The sequence below is a fragment of the Budorcas taxicolor genome, chromosome 1 (genome assembly GCF_023091745.1).
Source record: "Budorcas taxicolor isolate Tak-1 chromosome 1, Takin1.1, whole genome shotgun sequence".
NCBI classification, from domain to species: domain Eukaryota; kingdom Metazoa; phylum Chordata; class Mammalia; order Artiodactyla; family Bovidae; genus Budorcas; species Budorcas taxicolor.
Genome location: NC_068910.1, coordinates 106226497 through 106250059, shown reverse-complemented (window position 1 = coordinate 106250059; position 23563 = coordinate 106226497). Strand labels below are relative to the sequence as shown.

Here is a 23563-nt window from a genome sequence, read left to right as displayed (position 1 = left end):
AATGTGCCCTATTATAAAAATATGTATATTAAGGAGTCATAAAAATACTTGTTTCAATTTTAAGAGTTAACATTTGAAAGACCTAAGAACACTTTCTATTTAACAACAGACTTCTGTGTTTCAATATCTTCCTTTGATATACTGACCCCTTCAATTCAGGCAAGACATTGTAGTGATGGCCAGCAAAGTTCATGTGCTCTGAGGACAGGTCAAAAGTGTCCTGGAATTTATATGTTTACTGTGGTTGCTCATCATATTTTCTGTAGAGACTGATAAAATGCAATCTTAATCTTTGTATTTAATCTTCATTTTCTGAGTAAGGTATGCTTCTAATTTGCAATAGGTAGAGAACAAAATGAATGGTTTGACTAAGTTACAACTAAATAATTAGAATTTTATAACTACTGCTGCTAACTCTGGGCCCAGGTTTAAAAAGGCAATGTGTCCTAATGTTTAAAGAGCACAGACTTCCAGAACCTGAACACCTGACTACAAACTCTGGTTTGTACATTTCTTAACTCCATGATACTGATGTTTTACTTAGTGTCTTTTTTGTCAGTTTCCTTGACTGGAAAATGTGTGTAATGATACCTTACTGGGTCGGTTCTTATTATGATTTAAGGACAGTGTCTGACGCAATGTTTTTAACGTTATCTCAGTAAATGAAAGTTGAACTGCATCTTTCCTAAAACCAACCAGAACTCCAAAGAACAGATTCTTTCTTGAAACATTTTCTCTATGATAAAATCATAAAGTCAAGTAGGAAATAGCTTAAGAAGCTGCTGTCTAAGAAAAGTCTGAAGAGAGAAAGGGCCATGGATTGAAGGGACAAAAAAATAAATGAAGGACTAGTTAAGAATTTTGTGATTTATAACATCTTTGGGTTTTTAAGGCTGTATTCAGATTAGGTGTAATGGTTCATTTTTGCATTCTACCATGAGAAAAGTTGACAGACATTCTAATATCTGGCATGTGGTGGTAGAGATTTAGTACCTGAGGCACCTAGTATCTCATCCACTGTGAAGGTACCAAGATTCTGATTCATACATGAATTCACTTCCTGCTTTGAGACTAGTAAAGCTGTTCTCTGAAGTCTCCTTTTCATATACCTGCCCTCATTTAACCAGATGCATAACCCTCACTGCCTTCCCTGCTTTTTTACCTGAACTAATCATTATTTATACACATCTATTTTCTAATATTTCTTCTGGGTATTCTGTTAAGATAAAACACAGCTTTATGATGCCCTTTCCTATCAACACTAGACTATCTGTTTCAAGATAGTAATTAACTTCCTGCTTAATCTGTCACACTTAATTTGAAATTGGGCACACAAGGCTATTAAAAACTGTGGTTGTGGTGTTTGCATCTGGCTGAGACACTAGCCACTGGCAGCCTTGATTTATCACTCTTCATTTAAATTCCTGTGCCAATGATTTTAGTTCTTAAATGCTGTGACTGGCATTTATGGATTTCAAAATCAAAGTGAAACTAAGCTACAGTTAAGAACTCAACAGCTCAGATCGATGAAAAACCGCTTTATAACAGAACACCCTGCAGTTAAATCTTAGGGGCTTGACCAAATAGTGCTTAGTGCTCAGAGATGTTGCTGTGGGAAGACAAGCGTCCCATTCTAATGACTGTTTATAAATCACAATCAAACTATGCATCTTGTAACACTTCCATGTAAATTTGCTCCCAGATGGAAACTATTTTTCGCTAAGCCTGTTTCCTTAAAAGAACAACTCCCTAAAAGTAAGCTTCTCCTTCTGACAAATAGCATCTTTGACATTCAAATCTTTTTATCCAACATTGCTCATGTTTGAAGAAGTAGAATATAACATTGCTACTAAGACCTTCTCCATAATACTGCATGAAAATTGCTTCCTAAATTGAATGAGCATAATTCTATAACTTTCTTATTAAAGGCTGACTGTGGTGCACATTTTGATTCACTGAAAGCTTCTTCAGATATAAACATGGAGAATTAGACTTTTTCTACAACTCTACAGGAAACAAACTGTGAAAATTTGTTCCTCCTGCACGGCTTCATAATCTCAAAGCTCAACCCTTCTTAATATGGTCAGGCCAAATGTTGTTCTTCCTTTTATAGTAAAGCTCCTCCACAAAGCACTCCAACTCATTAAGCATCTCTCCTCTGAACTAAAGCATTCACATCTGATTCTTGTAACTTGAATGCTTAACTTAAAAATATGCTTTTAGTTTTCACTTGCCTTTTTCAGTCTGCTAAACTTGTCTCCCCAATTACAGTAAGTAAGGTATTTGAGGAAGCCACACTAATTTCTCCCTTCCTTATCAATACTACATGATAAGCCACTGTACTGATCATTCATTCAGTTCAGTTCAGTTCAGTCGCTCAGTTGTGTCTGACTCTTTGAGACCCCATGAATTGCAGCACGCCAGGCCTCCCTGCCCATCACCAACTCCCGGAGTTCACTCAAACTCATGCCCACCGAGTCGGTGATGCCATCCAGCCATCTCATCCTTTGTCGTCCCCTTCTCCTGCCCCCAATCCCTCTCAGCATCAGAGTCTTTTCCAATGTGTTAACTCTTCGCATGAGGCAGCCAAACCACTGGAGATTCAGCTTTAGCATCAGTCCTTCCAAAGAACACCCAGGGCTGATCTCCTTTAGAATGGATGGCTGGATCTCCTTGCAGTCCAAGGGACTCTCAAGAGTCTTCTCCAACACCACAGTTCAAAAGCATCAATTCTTCAGGGCTCAGCCTTCTTCACAGTCCAACTCTCACATCCATACATGACTACTGGAAAAACCATAGCCTTGACTAGATGGACCTTTGTTGGCAAAGTAATGTCTCTGATTTTGAATATGCTATCTAGGTTGGTCATAACTTTTCTTCCAAGGAGTAAGCATCTTTTAATTTCATGGCTGCAATCACCGTCTGCAGTGAGTTTGGAGCCCCCAAAAATGAAGTCTGACATTGTTTCCACTGTTTCCCCATCTATTTGCCATGAAGTGATGGGACCAAATGCCATGATCTTCATTTTCTGAATGTTGAGCTTTAAGCCAACTTTTTCACTCTCCTCTTTCACTTTCATCAAGAGGCTTTTTAGTTCCTCTTCCCTTTCCGCCATAAGGGTGGTGTCATCTGCATATCTGAGGGTATTGATATTTCTCCTGGCAATCTTGATTCCAGCTTGTGCTTCTTCCAGCCCAGTGTTTCTCATGATGTACTCTGCATAGAAGTTAAATAAGCAGGGTGACAATAGACAGCCTTGACGTACTCCTTTTCCTGTTTGGAACCAGTCTGTTGCTCCATGTCCAGTTCTAACTGTTGCTTCCTGACCTGCATACAGATTTCTCAAGAGGCAGGTCAGGTGGTCTGGTATTCCCATCTCTTTCAGAATTCTCCACAGTTTATTGTGATCCACACAGTCAAAGGACTGGCATAGTCAATAAAGCAGAAATAGAACTGGAACTCTCTTGCTTTTTCGATGATCCAGTGGATATTGGCAATTTGATCTCTGGTTCCTCTGCCTTTTCTAAAACCAGCTTGAACATCTGGAAGTTCACGGTTCATGTATTGCTGAAGCCTGGCTTGGAGAATTTTGAGCATAACTTTACCGGCGCTTAATAAATGTTTGCTCACTTATTTATTAAAAAAAAGTATTTACAGAGCTTTATACCTAGTAATCTTCAATGCTCCAGGGATAGAGTGATGTGTGTTCAGTCGCTTAGTCAATTTTACTAGGTAAATGACAGAGATGCTACTCTGTTACCTGTACCTATTTAAGTTCTTAGAATGATCATTAGGTGATAATGATGCTTATTACTAGTACTGCCTCTACATGTTTTGGTAACATGTAATACAAACCTGGTAAATTAACAACAGAAGAGAGTTCATAGGAGACATTGAAGATGGTGCTACCAAAGCATGGCTTTGGAGCTGAATCCTAGAATGCCCTCCCTTTGTCTCACTTTGAGAAAAAACAGGTGTTGAGTCACCTTCCCTTCTTATTGCCCTCTTATTGCAGAAGGACAGCAATAGGCAATGAAGTAATTATACAGGCACAAAATAACTAATCATTAAAACTGTTCTCCTGTTAACTCTGTATATGTGTGCTCAGTTGTGTTGAACTCTTTGTAACCTCATGGACTGTAGCCTGCCAGGCTCCTCTGTTTATAGGATTTCCTAGCAAGAATACTGGAGTGGTTGCCATTTTCTACTCCAGGAAATCTTTCTGACCCAGAGATCAAACCCATGTCTCTTGCATCTCCTGCAATGGCAGGCAGATTCTTTACCACTGCACCATCTGAGAAGCCCAGGATAGATTGAACTGATCAACAAAATATGTGGAAAAGTTCAGCCCTCCTGGAGCTTAAGGGCTTCCCTTGTGGCTTATCTGGTAAAGAATCTGCCTCCAATGCAGGCGATCTGGGTTTGATCTCTGGGTTGGGAAGATGCCCTAGAGAAAATAAAGGCTACCCACTCCAGAATTCTGGCCTAGAGAATTCCATGGACTGTATAGTCCATGGGGTTGTAAAGAGTCAGACACAACTGAGCGACTTGTACTTTTCCAGAAGCTTAAAATCTATTGTTGAAAGATTAAATTATGTTTAGAACTTATTACATCAAGGAAATAAGTGACAGAATAAGGAACACATGCAAATCAGTTTGAAGAGTTATTTAGGTACAATCTTGAGAAATGATAAAAGCAAAGGGTAAACCAAAAAAAAAAAAAAAAAGAAAACTCAAACAAACAAACAAAGACAGCTGAAAGTGGCAGAGACTGTAATGTGGGGAAAAAATGGGAAGAAGGGAGAAGAGGGGATGACACATATTTCTGTTTAAACCATATAAAATTTAGTCTATTTACAGTCAAGTTTCTAATTATATATGAGAAGAAAATGACAAACCACTACAGTATTCTTGCCTGGAAAATCCAATAGACAGAGTAGCCTGGTGGGCTACAGTCCATGGGTTGCAAGAGTCAGATATGACTTAGCGACTAAATCACCGCCACTACATATATTATCTATCTATCTATATATATATATGCATATTCCAAAAAAAGAATATTTATTTCTTCTTGCTGAGAATAAGGTGATATGGACTTGAATATGGGATGAAATATTACTGAGATACTCCTTTACGTCCAAAAGCAATGACACAAATTGAAGTCACCATGGCAAACTAACAATAATACTGCAAAATATTACAGGGTAAGACCTATAGAAAGAGCTGCATACGTGGAAAATTACAATGAGATTTTTTTTATGGAGTAGGTTTCCTTTCAGTTGAGGTGTCAAATTTATAAACTATATTATTTTCATATTTTTATTATGTAAAGTTTTTGGAATTATATAGAAGTGTTTTAAAATATTAAAAGACCATGCATATAGAATGTTCATATTATTCGGTGCAATTACTGAATATTATAATGCTCATCATGTTATCCAATGTAATAGACTTATTTTGCAGATGAAGAATCTGAGGTCCAGAAAGATTAAATATCTTGCCTGAATTTACACAGGTGGATAGCAACAGTTTACGGACTAGAACTCAGAGTTGATCAGATTCTTTCCAGCTGTTTCCTGTCTCTCTACATGACTAAACTATGGACATTTAAAGAGAATTTAAAAAATGACATGATGAGCTATAAATTCATGAGAATGCAGATGGTAAATAGCAGGATAAAGTATGTACAGAGGATATGAAATTTAAGGCCCTGGAGATCCATAATACCAAACAGACTATAATCTCTCCTGTATATTTCCAGTACATTCTTGTTTAGGTTGACACAACTGAACATTACGCCTTCTGCGGTTTGTTCCAGAATGATGAGCCTGTGAACAAAATGCTTACTGTTGATATATCCTAAGTGAGCACTTTATGATTAAGGGGCAGACGATCAGGGTATTAAATCTTTAAAAGGTTCATTTTATGTATGGTAGAAATTTGTGTGTATGTGTGTGTAGGTATATTTCTATACACCCATACACTTAATTTACCTATTTCTTTGTAAATATTTAATGTATAGATTTTATGTGAAATGTGCAACGTTACACCTTGGGATATATTTATGGACAAACCAATAGAAAAAATTTACATGCAATGGAAATGCAGAGCATGGTAATTATGGTAACAGAGTAAATATAAGGAGCTATAATAGGATAATCAGGGCCAGATCATGGAGGAGCTTACAAGTCATTTTAGAGAACTAAACAACCATAGACCCACCCCACAGAGAGAAACAGTGCCAACATTAGAAAATTTTGCTATTCATTTTCTCATGATTACATGTGTACATTAGTCGTTTACATACTTGAATGGCGATGTATATAGAGTTTCAGGGCCTGCAGTCCTTACATACTGTCAGCATTATTCTCATTCATTAAACTTAATATTCTGCCTTATAGACATAATACATTTGTTGACTATTCTCGGTAATTTAGGATATTTACACATCTCATTATTATACTTAATGCATGATTATACACACATATACTATTTCTATATGTTTTATCTTTCTTAAGATACTAATATCAATTCAGTTGCTCAGTCATGTTCGACTCTTTGCGACCCCATGAACCGCAGCATGCCAGACCTCCCTGTACATCACCAACTCCTGGAGTTTACTCAAACTCATGCCCATTGAGTCAGTGATGCCATCCAACCACCTCATCCTCTGTTTTCCCCTTTTCCTCCTACCTTCAATCTTTCCCAGCATCAGAGTCTTTCAAATGAGTCAGTTCTTTGCATCAGATGGCCAAAGTATTGGAGCTTCAGCTTCCATATCAGATATTAATATACCCAGTGTATTTAAGGGCCATAGTAATTTTAAGGTACTGGAAGCACATTGCCATATAATTTTGTAGTTTTCCTGTAATGATATGGAGTTCTTACCAAATTATATTCTAAGCTGACATAATTATTACCATTTACCAAAGAAAACCTTAGAAAAAAAATGTCCAACTTAATTACAAGAAAATTACCTATCATTGTTTTAATTTTCATTTGTCTGAAATTTAGCAAGAATTAAGTTATTTCTTTTTTTCAGCAGTGCCCCATGGCATGTGGGATCTTAGTTTCCAAGCCAGGGATCAAACTTGCCCCCCTGCACTGAAAGATTGGGAAGTCTTAACCACTGGACTGCCAGGGAAAACCCAAGATTGAAATTATTTTTTAATGAATATTAGGCAACAGTATCTCTTCTAAGTAAGGATTGACAGCTCATCCTTTGCCTGTTTTCAGTTCAGTTCAGTCACTCTGTCGTGTCCAACTCTTTGTGATCCCATTGACTGCAGCACTCCAGGCTTCCCTGTCTATCACCAAGTCCTGGAGCCTACTCAAACTCATATCCATCATGTCGGTGATGCCATTCAACCATCTCATCCTCTGTCGTCCCCTTTTCCTCCCACCTACACTCTTTCCCAGGGTCTTTTCCACTGAGTTGGTTCTTCGCATCAGGTGGCCAAAGTACATTTTACCATGGTCTGTTCTTCACATGGACTTCCCTGGTGGCTCAAACAATAAAGTATCTGCCTGCAATGTAAGAGACCTGGGTTTGATTCCTGGGTCAGGAAGATCCTCTGGAGAACTAGCTACCCACTCCAGTATTCTTCCCTAGAAAATTCCATGGACAGAGGAGACTGGTAGGCTATAGTCCATAGGGTCACAAAGAGCTGAACATGACTGAGTGACTAACAAATATTTTATCATTTTAATTCTTCACATGCATCTTACCCAGCTTGTTACTTTTTTTTATCATTTTATTTATAAAGACTTTGATATATGAAATTTCTATTAAACTCATCTGTCATTTGCTTTGTAATTTATTTTTATATGCTTCTCTATTTATTCAACTATACTTATTTTTTCTTAAGATGTTATGCTTATATTTACCTGGTTAATAACTTGGGATTTATTTCAGGGTATTTTCTTAGTTGAAAATTAACTTTAAATATTTTAAATAATAATTTTCCCTCAAAACATTTTATTCAATGATTTATAATTTTCCTATTGATCTTAGATGTGCTCTTTATCCTATATTAAATTTCTCTGTATATTAAGAACTTTTTTTCAAGGCTCTTTTGTTCCTTTAACCAGAAACTGTTTCTATCTTCTCCATGGAAATATAAATTAATTTCTAAAATATGAGCTAATTATTCATTAGTTGATTTTGATTAAATATACTTCTGTTTTAAGTGATATACCTGAATGAGAATAATTTTGAAGAAAAAGCCATATACAAATGGAACAGCATGACATTTTTCATTTATATAAAACCTTCATTATCTAGCAACCGATATTTTCAGGATATAAGTACAATGCAGTGAACTTATAGATAGTATTATGAAAACTTGATACCACACTTTCTAAGAAAAGTTTTTACAGAGAAAATTAAGCAAAATTTCAGTGATGAAATTAAATCACAAGAAAAGTAATTGGTTCTTGAAAATGAAAATATGAAAATAAAGAGTTATGCAAAATCCAGCTCAGAAATGTAACCTGTATGCCATGTTTATGTGCTAAGTTTACAGAATGTGAGGTTTTGCTTGGTTTCTTTAAATGCCAAACATATGCAGTCTTCTTAGTTTTCAAATAATTAAGTAAAAAGGTTTTTTTGTCTTTTGACCTTAAAATTGGAGTTATAAGTTAATATCCAAAACTACATAAACAGCTCACATAAATCAACATCAAAAAATAAACAATTCAATTTAAAAAATGAGCAGAAGACTTGAATAGACATTTTCCATAACAGGATATGCAGATGACTAATGGGCACATGAAAAGACATTCAGTGTCACAAATCATCAGGGAATTGAAAATCAAAACCAGAATGAGATATCATCTCATACCTGTCAATCACTATCCTCAAAAAGAACACAAATACAAAATGTTGGTGAGGATGTGGAGAAAACGGAACACATATACACTGCTAGGGGGAATGTAAATAGGTGTAGCCACTGAAGAAAACAGCATGGAGGTTTCTCAAAAAAGTAAAAATAGATCTACCATATGACCCAGCATTCCAATCACAGGTAAAAAGAAAGAAATTTACACACATCCCAATGTTCAAAACAGAGCTACTTATAGTTGCCAAGATACAGGGGCAACCTAAATAAAATTTTGCCATTTGCAAAAGCAGGGATGGACTTGGAGGATATTATGGTAACAGAAATGTCAGACAAAGATAAACCCAAAGATAAATACAATCATGTATCTGCCTGCAGTGTAAGAGACCTGGGTTCAATCCCTGGATCAGGAATATCCCTTGGAGAACTTGCTACCCACTCCAGTATTCTTTCCTAGAAAATTCCATGGACAGAGGAGCCTGGTGGGCTACTGTCCATGAGGTCACAAAGAGCTGGACATGACTGATTCTACATGATGATACGTGTAGAATCTAAAAAACTACAACTAATGAATATAACAAAAAGAAACAGACTAATAGAGAACAAATTAGTGGTTACCAATGGGGAGGAGACAGGTGGGGAGGAGTAATATAAGGGTAGGAGATTAAAAGGTATGAACTATTATGCGTAAAAAAGCTACAAGGATAAGCACAGGGGATATAGCCAGTAAATTTTACCACATTATACCATACTAGTATATTTTACCATTACTATAAATGGAGCATAATAACCTTTAAAATTGTTATCATTATATTATATAACTAACATATTAAAATACAGCATTGTGCATACTATACATAAATAAAAAAATAACACTATAATTTTCCCTACAAAATCAAGTTCCTATTAGGGTAGCTCTTCCCATATTCTACCTCTGGTGCCTCTGATACTATGACAAGCTACAATGGACTTAAAAGTTACATGAAGGCTATTATATGACTTCATTCCCACCTCTGAAACTGTGAGCTACCACAAAGGAGGAAAAATAAAACTATGGAAGTAGAAAATAAATTTTAAATTAATAACAGGAATGAAAAATTGGGACATTTGTAGAGAAGAGCTTAGAGAACGATAGTTCTAGATCATAGCACAAAAATGATGAGTTTGCCTTAAAAGATCATTAAAACTTTATCTAATTCTTCATATGTAAAGAAAATGGACATATCAAGGATGTATCATTTAAAAAAGGTCTATCATAATTAAATGCATTTAGGTTACTTCTTGCATTTCACCTACCATTATGAATTCCTTTTTTATTCAGAAAATTAGAGTAAAAATTACATTATATAAAATTTTTAAAAATCTCCAATATATAAATAAGTTGAAGTAATCTAACTAGAATGTTTTACTGATGGTTTCCTATCTTAAATAAAGTGTTATGATGCAGAGAAAGAGACCGTCTAGCTCTTGGAGTACAATTTATTTTTTTGTATTTTCTTCTTTAATAGGCTAATGGGCAGAGGGAAGATTTTAGGCAAAATACAAGGAAGACAGGCTTCCCAGGCGATGCCAATGGTAAAGATCTCTCATGGCATCGTAGGAGACATAAGAGATGAGGGTTCAGATCCCTGGATTGGGAAGATCTCCTGGAGGAGGGCATGGCAACTTATTCTAGTATTCTTGCCTGGAGAATCCCATGGACAGGGGAGCCTGGAGGGCTACAGTCCAGGGGGTCACAAAAGAGTAGGACATGACTGAAGCAACTTAGCACGCATACACAAAGAAGACCATCCTAAAAAAGTCAGTTAAAATATACAAGAAAATTGGAATTATTGCTTAGATATATTTGAAATGGGATAAAAATGGCATTTATTTGCAACATAAAGTATATTTATCCAAATGTTATAATATTTATAAGTGTATCTTGATTGAAGACTTATAGCTGAATGATATATTCTCTTGAGATTCTTTAAGGCATATGAAAATTGTCACCTTATAAGTATATAATATGGGCTGGCAGCAGTTAGGATAATAAAATTCAGATGGTAGAAAATATTTTAGGAAATAATTTTACATGTCAGTTATCTTTAAATTGCACTTCAAATAGAGTTTAATTGTTCTGCTCTTAATACAAGTATCTCACCTTTTGAAAAACAGCTAAATAAAAACTGACCTTGAACATTTTAAATATTCAAAACTGTTCAGCACATTTCTTATAACAACAGAAAGAGGAACCTAGTCCTAATTTCTAGGAATCTAAATGCTCAAATCATATCTAACTGACCAGCACGCTTATCTTGAAGGAAAGTAATAAAAAAAACTTTAAAATATTAAATTATAAGATAGGACATAAATATCGAGCCTATAAAAACATAATTCAAACTCATAGAAAGTAGTCAATTATTCACTATTTATATAAAAAAGCCTTGAAACAGGAAGTCAAGAGAGGACATCATTCGCACAGGATTGGTAAAGGTAATCATATCTTAGAGATATAGTGATTTAGCAGAAGAGTAAAATAAGCTGTTTAAAGACAAAACAAAACAGAATGAAAAGGATATGTCTATCTACATATTATAGATATATTTGTTATCCTTGGAATATTATTTATTTGCTTTAATGAGAGATTACTTAAGATATAAGCTGGATAAGAATTTGAAAAAAATGAATACAAGTAATTCAGTGAGCCAAGCTATAATTTTGAAAGAAAAAAAGCACGTTTTTGTCTTAGGGTACACTTTAAAAGTGACTTAGTGCAACAAAATAGAGCTATGGAATTTATATTTAGATCTATTAGAACTGCAAAATAATTAGAACAGCTTTAGGCAAATTATGGAGCTATCTTTCAACTTTTTTTTGTTTTTTATCTTTTATACCTAAAAGCTTTGCTTACTGTATGACAGAATAAATATATCGTCAAACATCTAGTCTCTCTTCATACAAATAGAAAAATGAAATGTCAATATTTAGCACCTATCACATCACTGTTTAATCATTTACTACTTTATACATATTTTAAGGACTTGCATGCTAAGTAGTATTTTAGGCACTCAGTATTCAAAAATGTATACTGAATGAGATATATGTTTAATTTAATCTTTTTTTTGTTAGTTAAGCTCTAAAGAATTTTAAGGAATGAAAGACTGTTGACTGCTCTGTAGTAGACACCGCATTTCAAACACTCTAACACGCGCTTGCTTTTCACTACATGGCACACACTACAGTACTTGGCACATCACAGTTATCGAGCATAGTTGTTGTCTGACTAACATATAGAGGTTAATGGGAAAAACAATGACATCACTATTTTGTAAAATGCGTTCAGGACAGATTTCAAGAGTCTGCTTGACTTTCTCAGCTGCATGGTTCTATAATCCTGCTTAGAGTATAGTGCTTGGCTACTGCCATCTTGAAATTCTTCATAATTTTATCTTTAATTCATATTTTGCAAGCGAAGTCTGATGGGACGACTGGGAGCTTGACGCTCCAGCTTTCTCATTCATCCCATGCAGGCAGCCAACAGTTTCTGGCAAGGAGGTTTAAAGACCTTTAGAGTTCTCCCTTCCACTGTGGGTTGGGAAGCCCTGGGAATCTGGTGTCATCAATCTCCCTACAACTATCCCTGTGCAGAGGGAAGGTCTCTGGACTGAATCAGTACCTGGGGACACCCTTCCTTCTTCTTTCCAAGGTTTTGAGTCTGTCTTATATTTGTCTGTCCTGGTCTGCTTGAGATACTGTTGGGGACTGGAGATACCTAGTGGCACAGGACTCTAGGGAAAAAACTGTACTGTACTCTGACTTCACATAAGTTAAATGCTCTTATCTTTACATTTAAAAGTAGCATTGAGCAATATAAAGATGAATGGTAAAGTTTATGCTAGTAATTTGAAGTTTACTTTTTCTTTACTTGGACATTAAATGGCAAATAAAAAAGTAACATGACAAGTTGAGAGAGAGAGAGAAATTGCAGAAGGAAAAAGCTTTATATTTTAGTACCTTTAATGGCCCTTTTTTTCCTGCTTTTTGAATAAAGGGTCCTGCAGTTTCATTTTTCACTGGGCATCACAAATTATGTAGCTGGAACTGACTGTTTTAGAATCCAAACCAAATAGAAAAGTGCTGAGGAATACATGGAAGAAAAAAAAAGCTACTTAAACATGTTATATGGAATTTCAGTGTGATTAAAAGGTCAGCAATTAGTTTTCAATCTTTACAAATTGTTTATTAAATATTAGACACTTCACATTTTAAATAATTTATCAGAATAATCTATCAAACTTGAAGTCTTTTAGTTTCACTTTTACACATTATTTTAAAAAATATTTATTAATATTTACTTTGAAGTACAAAGGACTTTTAGAAAATATCCCTTCCCCCAAATGAAAATTTACTTTTTAAGAGTAACCACATTTGAATCAATAATCCAGTTATCCAAATCAGTCAATCTGTTATGCAGGCAGTTAAGTTAATGGAGTTAAATTGACGTCCCTTTTTAAAACAAAGAATTGCATTGAAAATGAGCAAACAATGTGTGGGATATTTGCTCAACCATAAAGTAGAGCATTACATCACATGACAGTCATAGACTAGGCAAAATGTGATCAGATTGCACTTATTTTCATTGCTGATCAGGTTTAATTTTATAGGATTTAAAATATTTTACTTAACAAGTTCTATTACTATTTTTTCAATTTATATGGAGAAATGCCATTAAAATTGTTAATTTGATATTAGTGGTATCAACATAGCAATAAGATCTTATCATTTTATGCTAAAGAAAACATTTAGCCACCTTTCTGAAAAACTGAACAAATAAGAACTTCTTAGGGAAACTTGATAGCTCTAAAAGTCAACTGGTTAAAATCAAGTCTAGGATTAGGCATATTTCTCTAGCAATGTACAATCACCAAAAAACCCCATTATTGCTATTAAAGGATGGTTTAGTATTGATAAAAACTTTTTGTTAAAAATTCAAAGAACAGCACCAGAAGACTTAGTAAGCAAGAAATTTAATATACACGAATGAATACATGTCTAATAATACTTTCTAGTAACTTTTGAGGCAAATTCCTGGTTAAATTTAAGGCTTTGCCCTTTTATTTCACACTGCCTGGAATAGTCTTTTATATTCAAGTTTTCTCCTTCAATTCTCATCTGCTGGAGTATTATAATATCAAGAGAGGTGTTTTTGGTTTCCCTATGTAAAATGTGCCTCTCCCATCACCTCCAAATCTCTTAGTCTGTTTAGTTTTTCTTCATGGGACATATCACGACTTGACACAGAAACATGTTCTGAAAAAAGGGACACTGTTAGCAGTTTGCATTGATCCTTTATTGCTGTATCTTTAGCATATTGAAGAGTTTCTGGCAGATAGTAAATATTCAAGAAATATTTTTGAGTGAATGAAATAATTAACTGAAATGATCTCCAATTTCTGTTAATGCAGTTAACTGAGATTTATTAGGTTATTAACAATGTAGATCGAGGATGAAAGCGTGTGTTCGTTGCTCAGTCATGTCCAACTCTTTGCAACCCCATGGACTGTAGCCTAACAGGCTCCTCTGTCCATGGGATTCTCCAGGCAATAGTCCTGGAGTGGATTGCCATTTCCTTCTTCAGGGGATCTTCCCAACCCAGGACTCGAACCCAGGTCTCCCACATTTTAGACTTTACCCACACTGTAGCTTTACCATCTGAGCCACTAGGGATTGAACATCAGTTCTGTTCAGTTGCTCAGTTGTGTCTGACTCTTTGCGACCCCATGAACTGCAGCATGCCAGGCCTCCTTGTCCATCACCAACTCCCAGAGTTCACTCAGACTCACGTCCATCGAGTCAGTGATGCCATCCAGCCATCTCATTCTCTGTCGTCCCCTTCTTCTTCTGCCCCCAATCCCTCCCAGCATCAGAGTCTTTTCCAATGAGTCAACTCTTTGCATGAGGTGGCCAGAGTACTGGAGCTTCAGCTTTAGCATCATTCGTTCCAAAGAAATCCCAGGGCTGACCTCTTTCAGAATGGACTGGTTGGATCTCCTTTCAGTCCAAGGACTCTCAGGAGTCTTTTCCAACACCACCGTTCAAAAGCATCAGTTCTTTGGCGCTCAGCCTTTTTCACAGTCCAACTCTCACATCCATATATGACCACTGGAAAAACCATAGCTTTGACTAGACGGACCTTTGTTGGCAAAGTGATGTCTCTGCTTTTGAATATGCTGTCTAGGTTGGTCATAACTTCCAAGGAGTAAGCATCTTTTAATTTCATGGCTGCAGTCACCATCTGCAGTGAGTTTGGAGACCCCCAAAATAAAGCCTGACACTGTTTCCACTACTTCCCATGGAGTGATGGGACCAGATGCCATGATCTTCATTTTTTGAATATTGAGCTTTAAGCCAACTTTTTCACTCTCCTCTTTCACTTTCATCAAGAGGCTTTTTAGTTCCTCTTCACTTTCTGACATAAGGGTGGTGTCATCTATATATCTGAGGTTATTGATATTTCTCCCGGCAATCTTGATTCCAGCTTGTGCTTCTTCCAGCCCAGCATTTCTCATGATGTACTCTGGGTATAAGTTAAATAAGCAGGGTGACAATTTACAGCCCTGACGTACTCCTTTTCCTATTTGGAACCAGTCTGTTGTTTCATGTCTAGTTCTAACTGTTGCTTCCTGACCTGCATATAGGTTTCTCAAGAGACAGGTCAGGTGGTCTGGTCCCATCTCTTTCAGAATTTTCCACAGTTTATTGTGATCCACACAGTCAAAGGCTTTGGCATTGTCAATAAAGCAGAAATAGATGTTTTTCTGGAACTCTCTTGCTTTTTCGATGATCCAGCAGATGTTGGCAATTTGATCTCTAGTTCAAAGAGCACAGGGATTGAGCATAGTCTGAGGCAAATAACACATCATACTCATTCTCAAAATGTTTATATATTGGTCAAACTATGACATTTAAAATATGATTATGATCCAGTGAGAGAGATACATATGTCCTACTATTCACAAATGACTGGAAGCAGTTCATTTTCTAAACTTGTTGACTGAGAGCTGAGCCACTTACCAACTTGAAGAAACTCATTGCTAAGGTCCAAGAGCTTTTTCTATACCATTCATTTTCTCAAAAGATGAATGCCAAAAAGACACTAGACTTGAGAGCAATTGGATGTTTCCCAGGACTAAACACAAAGTTTACAATCACTTGGACTCCATCAATTTTAATATTTGGTTGGACCATAAAGTTACTTAGTTATGATTAGCTAGGCTGACATTTCAATTACTTTCCCTGCATAAAATACTCGGTATACTTCTCAGAAGAAGAATACTTTTCTTAAGAAATAGGAAAATTTTATTCGTCAATATAAAGTGTCTGTGGCTTTTGAATATGTGATTTTCTTCTGTTTAAGAAATATGAAAAATATAATATGATAGTATTACTCAGCTTAAATTATGGTTGTTGATTTTATCATTTTTTAATTTATGCCACTATCTTATATTCAGTATATATTTATTAAGCATTTAAAACTTTTATACTGATTTCTTTTGCTTTGAATAAACTTGTACCAAGTTTTGGACAAGGAAATAACAACCCACTCCAGTATTCTTGCCTAGATAATCCTATATACAGAGGAGCCTGGTGGGCTGCTGTCCATAGGGTCACACAGAGTTGGACACAAATGAAGTGACTTAGCATGCATGCATGCTTTGGAAAAAGAAATGGCAACCCACTCCAGTATTCTTGCCTGGAGAATTGCAGGGACAGAGGAGCCTGGTGGGCTGCCATCTATGGGGTCGCACAGAGTCAGACATGACTGAAGCGACTTAGCAGCAGCAGCAGCAGCACAGAGTTTAGAAAAAATTATTCACTGTCAAGAATTTTGAAAACATAGTGAGGATTAGAAGGAATATTCAGACATGAATAAATTAAAATACAGATATAAAGATGAATGATGTTTTCAATGCCCTTAATTACCTACTCTAGCAATGTGCAAAAGGTTGCTATTTGAAATAGATTATATTTTCAGAATGCAGTGAACTGTAAATCAAATAGACATCTCAAGTTTATAAATATATGGAGACTTACATTGATTTAAATCTATTTTCAATGTCAGTTCAATTAATTATTCCTGCCTGAGCACATATATGAATGTTCAAACAAAATTAAGCCTAAAGCAAGACGTATATAGAATAGTCACCCAATGGCAGAGATAGGAGTGTTGAATATACATTTTAAGAAGTCAGATGATTGGAAAAACTGTTTCTGACAATAACTGTTTTAAAGACCCTTTAGCAAATATCAGCAGAATTGGTTTGTAATTTAGCATGTCTTTCACTTTAATTGGAGACTAATTACTTTACAATATTGTATTGGTTTTGCCATACATGTCTTTTACTTTGAACATGATCCCTTAAGGTTTTTGCACATGTCAGGATATCTACAAACACAATTTGTTTCAGGCTGACTATACATGATTAACATTTTCCTTTACTGTCTATGACCTGAATAATTCCTTTTACTAAATCACACATCTTTGTTTTTCTATCATGCACTGAAGATTAAAGTCAAATGTTTTCTAAGTGTTGCTTTCTTGTTTTGCTCTCTAAATGAACTGCTTTTAAAGACCATTTAAATAGACTATGAAAATAGAAGGTTGCAAATATAGCTTTTAGGGATTTTAGAAGTCAGTTAATTAAGGTTTATTGCTAAGATTTCTAATTATGAGAGTCATAGTCTTAAATCTATAATCTTATTTATCCAACTAGAATCAGTATAATCAAGGAATGCTTCTCCTAACTACAGCTAAAGTAGTTCTAAGTGATTTGGGAAAAAATTTTTTTTTACATTTCTTTAATTGTAAACAGTAAACAACTAAGTGAAGGTTGTTTAATGTGGTTTACTTAATATTTCTTAAGTATGAGAATATGTGTGTGTGTGTGTGTGTGTGTGTGTGTGTGTGTGTGTGATGGCTCAGCAGGTGAAGAATCTGCCTGCAATGCAGGAGACACAGAAGATGCAGGTTTAATCCCTGGGTTGGGAAGAGCCTCTGGAGAAGGGAGAATTCCATGGATAGAGGAGCCTGGCAGGTTACAGTCCATGGGGTCACAAATAGTTGGACAACGACTGAGAGACTAAGAACAATTAACTACATGAAAGAAAAGGCTATTTGATGCAAATTTCCTCTTTATCTTCATGTTCTACACTGCACACATAGAGTAGTAAAAACATAATTAATGCAACTGTCTATATTTTTCAGTCCATTTCATTTTATTTCCTAATTGTACTAAGTCAACTCATGTACAGCATTATTATTCTGTTGATTTTCTTTTACCCAACCTGTGGCCCTGATGATGTATTAGTAACTTCTGCTAAATGGCTGTTCCCCTAAGTTGTCTTGGCTATTTTGTAGACTCCAACCTATTTCTCCAAATCTTTAGGTTAAGTGTTCTGTTCCATCCCCAGGTCCTACTGTACTTCTGCAATATACCAACGTCTTCAACCTTCTTGGGTATATTAGCCTTCAGGGCTCAATTCCTCAATTGCTCAGTCTTCACTTGGTCCCTTCTACTCAGTATTCTTTCCCTTCTGGCTTCATCTGGCTTATGCACATCACACTCATCTTTCAGAACAGAACTTAACACTGTTTCCTCAGGAAGACCAGACCTTATTCTCCAGACCTGAGGAATACATGCTTTCAGAGAACCTGATGTTCTCCTTGGTGGGATTTATCATAGTACTAATTATGCATTTGTCAAATTATTTATTACCTACCTCCTACAGAATTCATAAGAGCTTTCTCACCACTGTACATATACTGAATAAATTAAAGGCTTTGAATAGATCTATCATTTTTCTATGGTGTGAAAACAATGATATGTAACTTATGAGTAATGAGACAAAGAATTTACTGTGGTCTCCTCAGTCCAATAATATTGTAATGTGCTATCCTGTAACTTTGTACAGCACCTCTTGAGGCGCTTCAAAGAAAATTTCCAAAGCTACCCAAGTAGAATGATGGGAAGTCCCTCCCTCTATTAGGAATAGTAATCAAGGCTGTTGTCTTATCAAGGCTGGCACACAATGATGACAACTCAAGTTTGGTTGTGGGACATTCCAGTTTCTATAGGTTCCTTTTTCATTCCAACACTAGGATCTGACCCTTTCTGATATGAAAAGAGTAACTGATATAGGCACAGACTGAATTATTTCATAATGTTACCCCTGACTAGAGAATTTGCATTTTTAAAGATGTGGTTTTCTAACATCAGAATTTCAGACACAAGAAAAGAAGGCCTTCTTTTTGTCTCTTAAAATTATGACATTGATATAGTGGTTCATATAAACAAAACTGGCAATAATATTTTATAAAGTATCTATGTGGACCTTGATGTACTTTTCAAACAAAATTTATATATAGTTTGATTTTTCATTAAAACTTATATCTAAAACAAAGTAGAATTAAATGAATAATAAATGTTTCTCAATAGTCTTCTCAAAGATAATCTTCTTCCAGAAAGTTTAGTTTCAATATATGGATACTACATCTTGTTCCATGATTAATATAATTTCTGTCCTTATAGCAATACAGTTTTAATGAATTCTTTCATTTTCAAAGTGAGAAATAGTTTTTACCCTGCCTTCTGCTACATTAGAAAAATAGTCCATATGAATGAACTCTCTTCTAATACTAGAACGAAAGACTATTATATGTATGTATAATGTATGAAATTATATAAACATATTTATAAATATATTTAATTTAAAGTGATATATTGTTTTTATTCTCAAGCTTAATTATTTATACCTTATAGTTAGAATAGTTGTATTGGGTTATTTTTAATCAGGTAACAGAAAAAAGGCTTGGAAATAATCTGCTAGTGCAGAGCAAAACAGACGATCTAAATCTGTTTTATCTTGAAGACACATCTGACAAGATTCTGTTGATACTACGGGAACGAATAAAAAAAAAGAAAACAGGAATTCCAATCTGAACAACCAAAAAGCAAATCCTATGATGTAGAACAATTTGTAACATGAAGGGGAACATTATATAATAACTACAAAAATGGTGATTTTACAGTACTATTTGTTTGCTTTATTTAGTAAATGTGTTTCTGAAGAGCATCAGCAAAGTGAACTTATATTAGTTTGAATAAAATAGTCAAATCCATTTCAAATATATTTTTAGAATGCTAAAGTTTTCTTCCTGAATTTTTTACAGGTTTAGCAGTGTTTTCCTTTTCACTTCTTATTTTGCAACAATGATAGAGTCATAGAAATTGACCAAAAAAAAAGTGTACAGCAACTTCCCACATATATTTTACCCAGCCTCCCCCAATGTTAACTACTTGCATAACTATAGTGCAATATCAAAACCAGAAAGTTACATTTGGAAAATCCACAGGGCTCATGTGTGTGTATGTGTGTGCATGCACATTTATATGCATTGAGTGTAACTCTTTGCAATTGATCATATATCTAACTTCATGTAACTACCACCATTATCACTACAAGGCTCACTCCTGATATTCCTTCACAGCCACATGAGACCTGTGGATTTTCCAAATGTCAATTTCCTGGTTTTGATGTTGTACTATAATTATTTCACCTAGTCTGTGGCATTTATTATAGCAGACTCAGAAAACAAATACAGTGTAAAAGAATGGTTTTATCTGTATACATTATTCTCATCTATATGTGGTCACATAAAACAATACTTTTTGCTATAAGACAATCCTTTCTGTAACAACATAATTTATGAATGCTTCTCAAAGGGAGTTTTTAAATCTCAAGTTTTCCTGGTATCATGCTTTGTGAAAAATTACATAATGGGAGGATTAAAGAGAATACATTCTTATAAAAAGCATAGGACTCTTCATGCCTGACTATATTGCAGTAAAAATCTATAGTCTTAAAAGGGGCCATTTAGCGGAAAGCAACTGGAGTTATTTATTTATTTTTTAAGATAGCTTATTTTTTACACAAAACTGCACCTAAACAATGGCATTTAGATACATTAATGGATATATTTGTTGTTCCTTTTAAGAGTGAATTATGGTTAGGCATGTTGGCTGCACTGTTTTTATAATATAGGTATGAATTATAATTAGTATAAATCCTTACTATTTGCATATTTGACATGGGAAAGAGAGGGCTGCATAAGTAGGGCAGCTGAATTTCAATTCACTTAGTAACCTTTTTATATGTTTGATGTTTGTTGATAAGTAATATAAACTTGCTTATTAAGATATATCAGCATGGGATTATATGAAAAACATAATGCATAGCCATTAAAGAGAAGGATTGTATCTAATTGACAATACTAATAAGAAGTAATATCAAAAATATCTTTCTGCACCTTGGGAAACAGTAAGAACAATCAGTAAATCAGCCCTATAATGTAGAGAGTGTGCAACTGCACCCCAGTGAATACAGGTCCACGAGGAATATTAAGCGTCAAAATGGAATTATAGATCTGTTTTGAGAGAACAGCAGTAGAACTTACCATCTTGATCCGTGGTCACTGTAATAGCTGTGAATGGCTTGGGAGAAAAACTCAACTCAGAAACTCCATTCATGGCTTCTATTTCAAAGGTGTAATTCACGTGAGACACAAAGTCAAGTACTATCACGGAATTGTTGATCAGGCCAGTATGTCTTGGGATGAAGCGGAGTCCTCCACCACAGTCCTCACACTGGCTGGTGTCTAAGCCACATTTCTTACAGATTACACTGTATGTGAGGTCTTTTCTCCCTCCTGTGTCACTTGGTGGGCTCCATTCCAAAATAAGGGCCGTTTCATTGATGTTAAAAACCACATTCCTAGGAGCTGAAGGTGGCCCTAGAGAAAGCAATTAAAAAACAAATGTACATGTATAGGAAAATGAATTATAGTGCTCACTTGAAAATGTCATCAATAAACATGTGCTGGTCTTTTATATTAGTTTGAGCTCTTTCTTCTGATGGAAGCCATAAAGAAAAATGGTTAAAAATATCTGCATAAGTTTAGTAAGGGTGGAGTCTTAGGGGTGAAGATGGTCTATATATTAACTTTTGGCATATGAATTTCAGTATTTAACATCAAAAGCCACAGATCACCAAAAGATACAGTAATTATACTTCTTAAATTTGTTGACTAAAAAAATATAATAACCCAACATTAGTTTAAATTACATGATGGCTTTGTATAATTACATCTTAATAATTGCATCATCATTTAAAAACTTTGAAAAAATAATAACATACATATATAAAATATGCTGTGTTCAGTATTTCAGTCTTCAAACTATGCTTGATGTATAACTAAAACTCTCATTTGTTTGAAAATCTAAGAATCTTTTTCTCACAGGCTGAGAATAAATGACCATAAATTTAGGGTGGACACACAGTTTGGAAGGAAGGCAATAGGAACAGAAACTGGAGGCAGCATAAATACTTTTTTAGGTCCTGTCAATTTCATGGGACAAAAGTATTATTTGGAAGGGCTGTGTGAGTGTGCTCAATTGTATCCAACTCTTTGCCAGCCTCTGGACTCTAGCCCACCAAGCACGTATGTCCATGGAATTGCCCAGGCAAGAATATTGGAGTGAGTTGCCATTTCCTTCTCCAGGGGATCTTCCTGATCCAGAGATGGACCCCATATCTCTTGTGTCTCCTACATTGGCAGGTGGATTTGGAAGCAATCAAAGGGGATATAGATAAGATACGGTACCTAGATTTTATTTATATTAACTTTACTAAGCATAAGTAAATGCATCCTTGAAAGCTTATAAAGAGAGTCCCAAGATCCTCTTATTCGTCATCAAGAGTCTGCATAAACCATACTGGTCGTGGGTGGTGGATGAGCATCTGCTCTCGTTTCTCATTATTTTTCCATATGATCACACTGCACAGAATACTTAATGTCTTTAACTATTCGTTTTTTTTCCCTCTCTTAAAATTGTGTCAATAATCTTGTATATTCATCTGAGTCCTTCAAACTTCAGTTTCACATCATTCACTGAACAATTATTAACTGATGGTCTACTACGTGCCAGACAGTACACTGTGAACTTGCTATATTGTGAAATGCCACAGAATCCTTCTGTAAGAGACTGTGCCTATGACAGATACTTTGAAAAATAATTCATTGCATAAATGACTCATTAAATAATAAATGCTGCTATATTTTAAAAGGGTAGTCTTGAGAAATTCAAACAGTTCTTTAAAATTCAGCAATTTGCTTAGAAGGCGGAAAAGAATTCTCTGTGACATTCTCTGCAGAGAAATAAGTTCAAGTTTTCACATAAGGCTTCTTTTGGATTTCAAGACATGGTCATTCACTCATTAAATAAGTTTTCCGTGACTACCATGTGTGCCAGATATTCTGCTAGATCTTGGATTTACAGCATAAATCTGATAAATGTTATTTCTACTTTCTTGCTATTGACATTTTAGCTGAATGGCTAGATAAACACAAACACACACACAAAACAGAAGAATAAAATTGAAATTATAATAAGTGCAATCACAGAAATCAAAAGGAATGGAGCTAAAAAAAAGTATCAGGGGGCCAACCTGAGAAACCTTCTGAGAAGGTCTCATGCAGGTGGTTGTGGAAGATGTAGAGAGGGGTAGGAAGGATTTTAGAGATAGAACATGCACGGTCCTTCAGTCAAAAGAGAGTGTGAAATAGTCATGGAAGTGACAGAAGATCACTGTAGCTAGAATGCAGAAGGAGTAAACAAGAAGTG

The 23563-nt window shown here is 35.3% G+C and overlaps 1 protein-coding gene across 1 annotated transcript in view; it reads right to left on the bottom strand.

Moving 5' to 3' along the window:
* The window catches only part of EPHA6 (EPH receptor A6), a 959528-nt gene that overhangs the window by 504934 nt on the left and 431031 nt on the right, over positions 1-23563 (bottom strand). The window contains exon 5 of the mRNA XM_052649809.1: positions 21337-21672. Within this exon, the coding sequence (XP_052505769.1) occupies positions 21337-21672 (336 nt within the window). The remainder of the gene's footprint in view (positions 1-21336; positions 21673-23563) is intronic.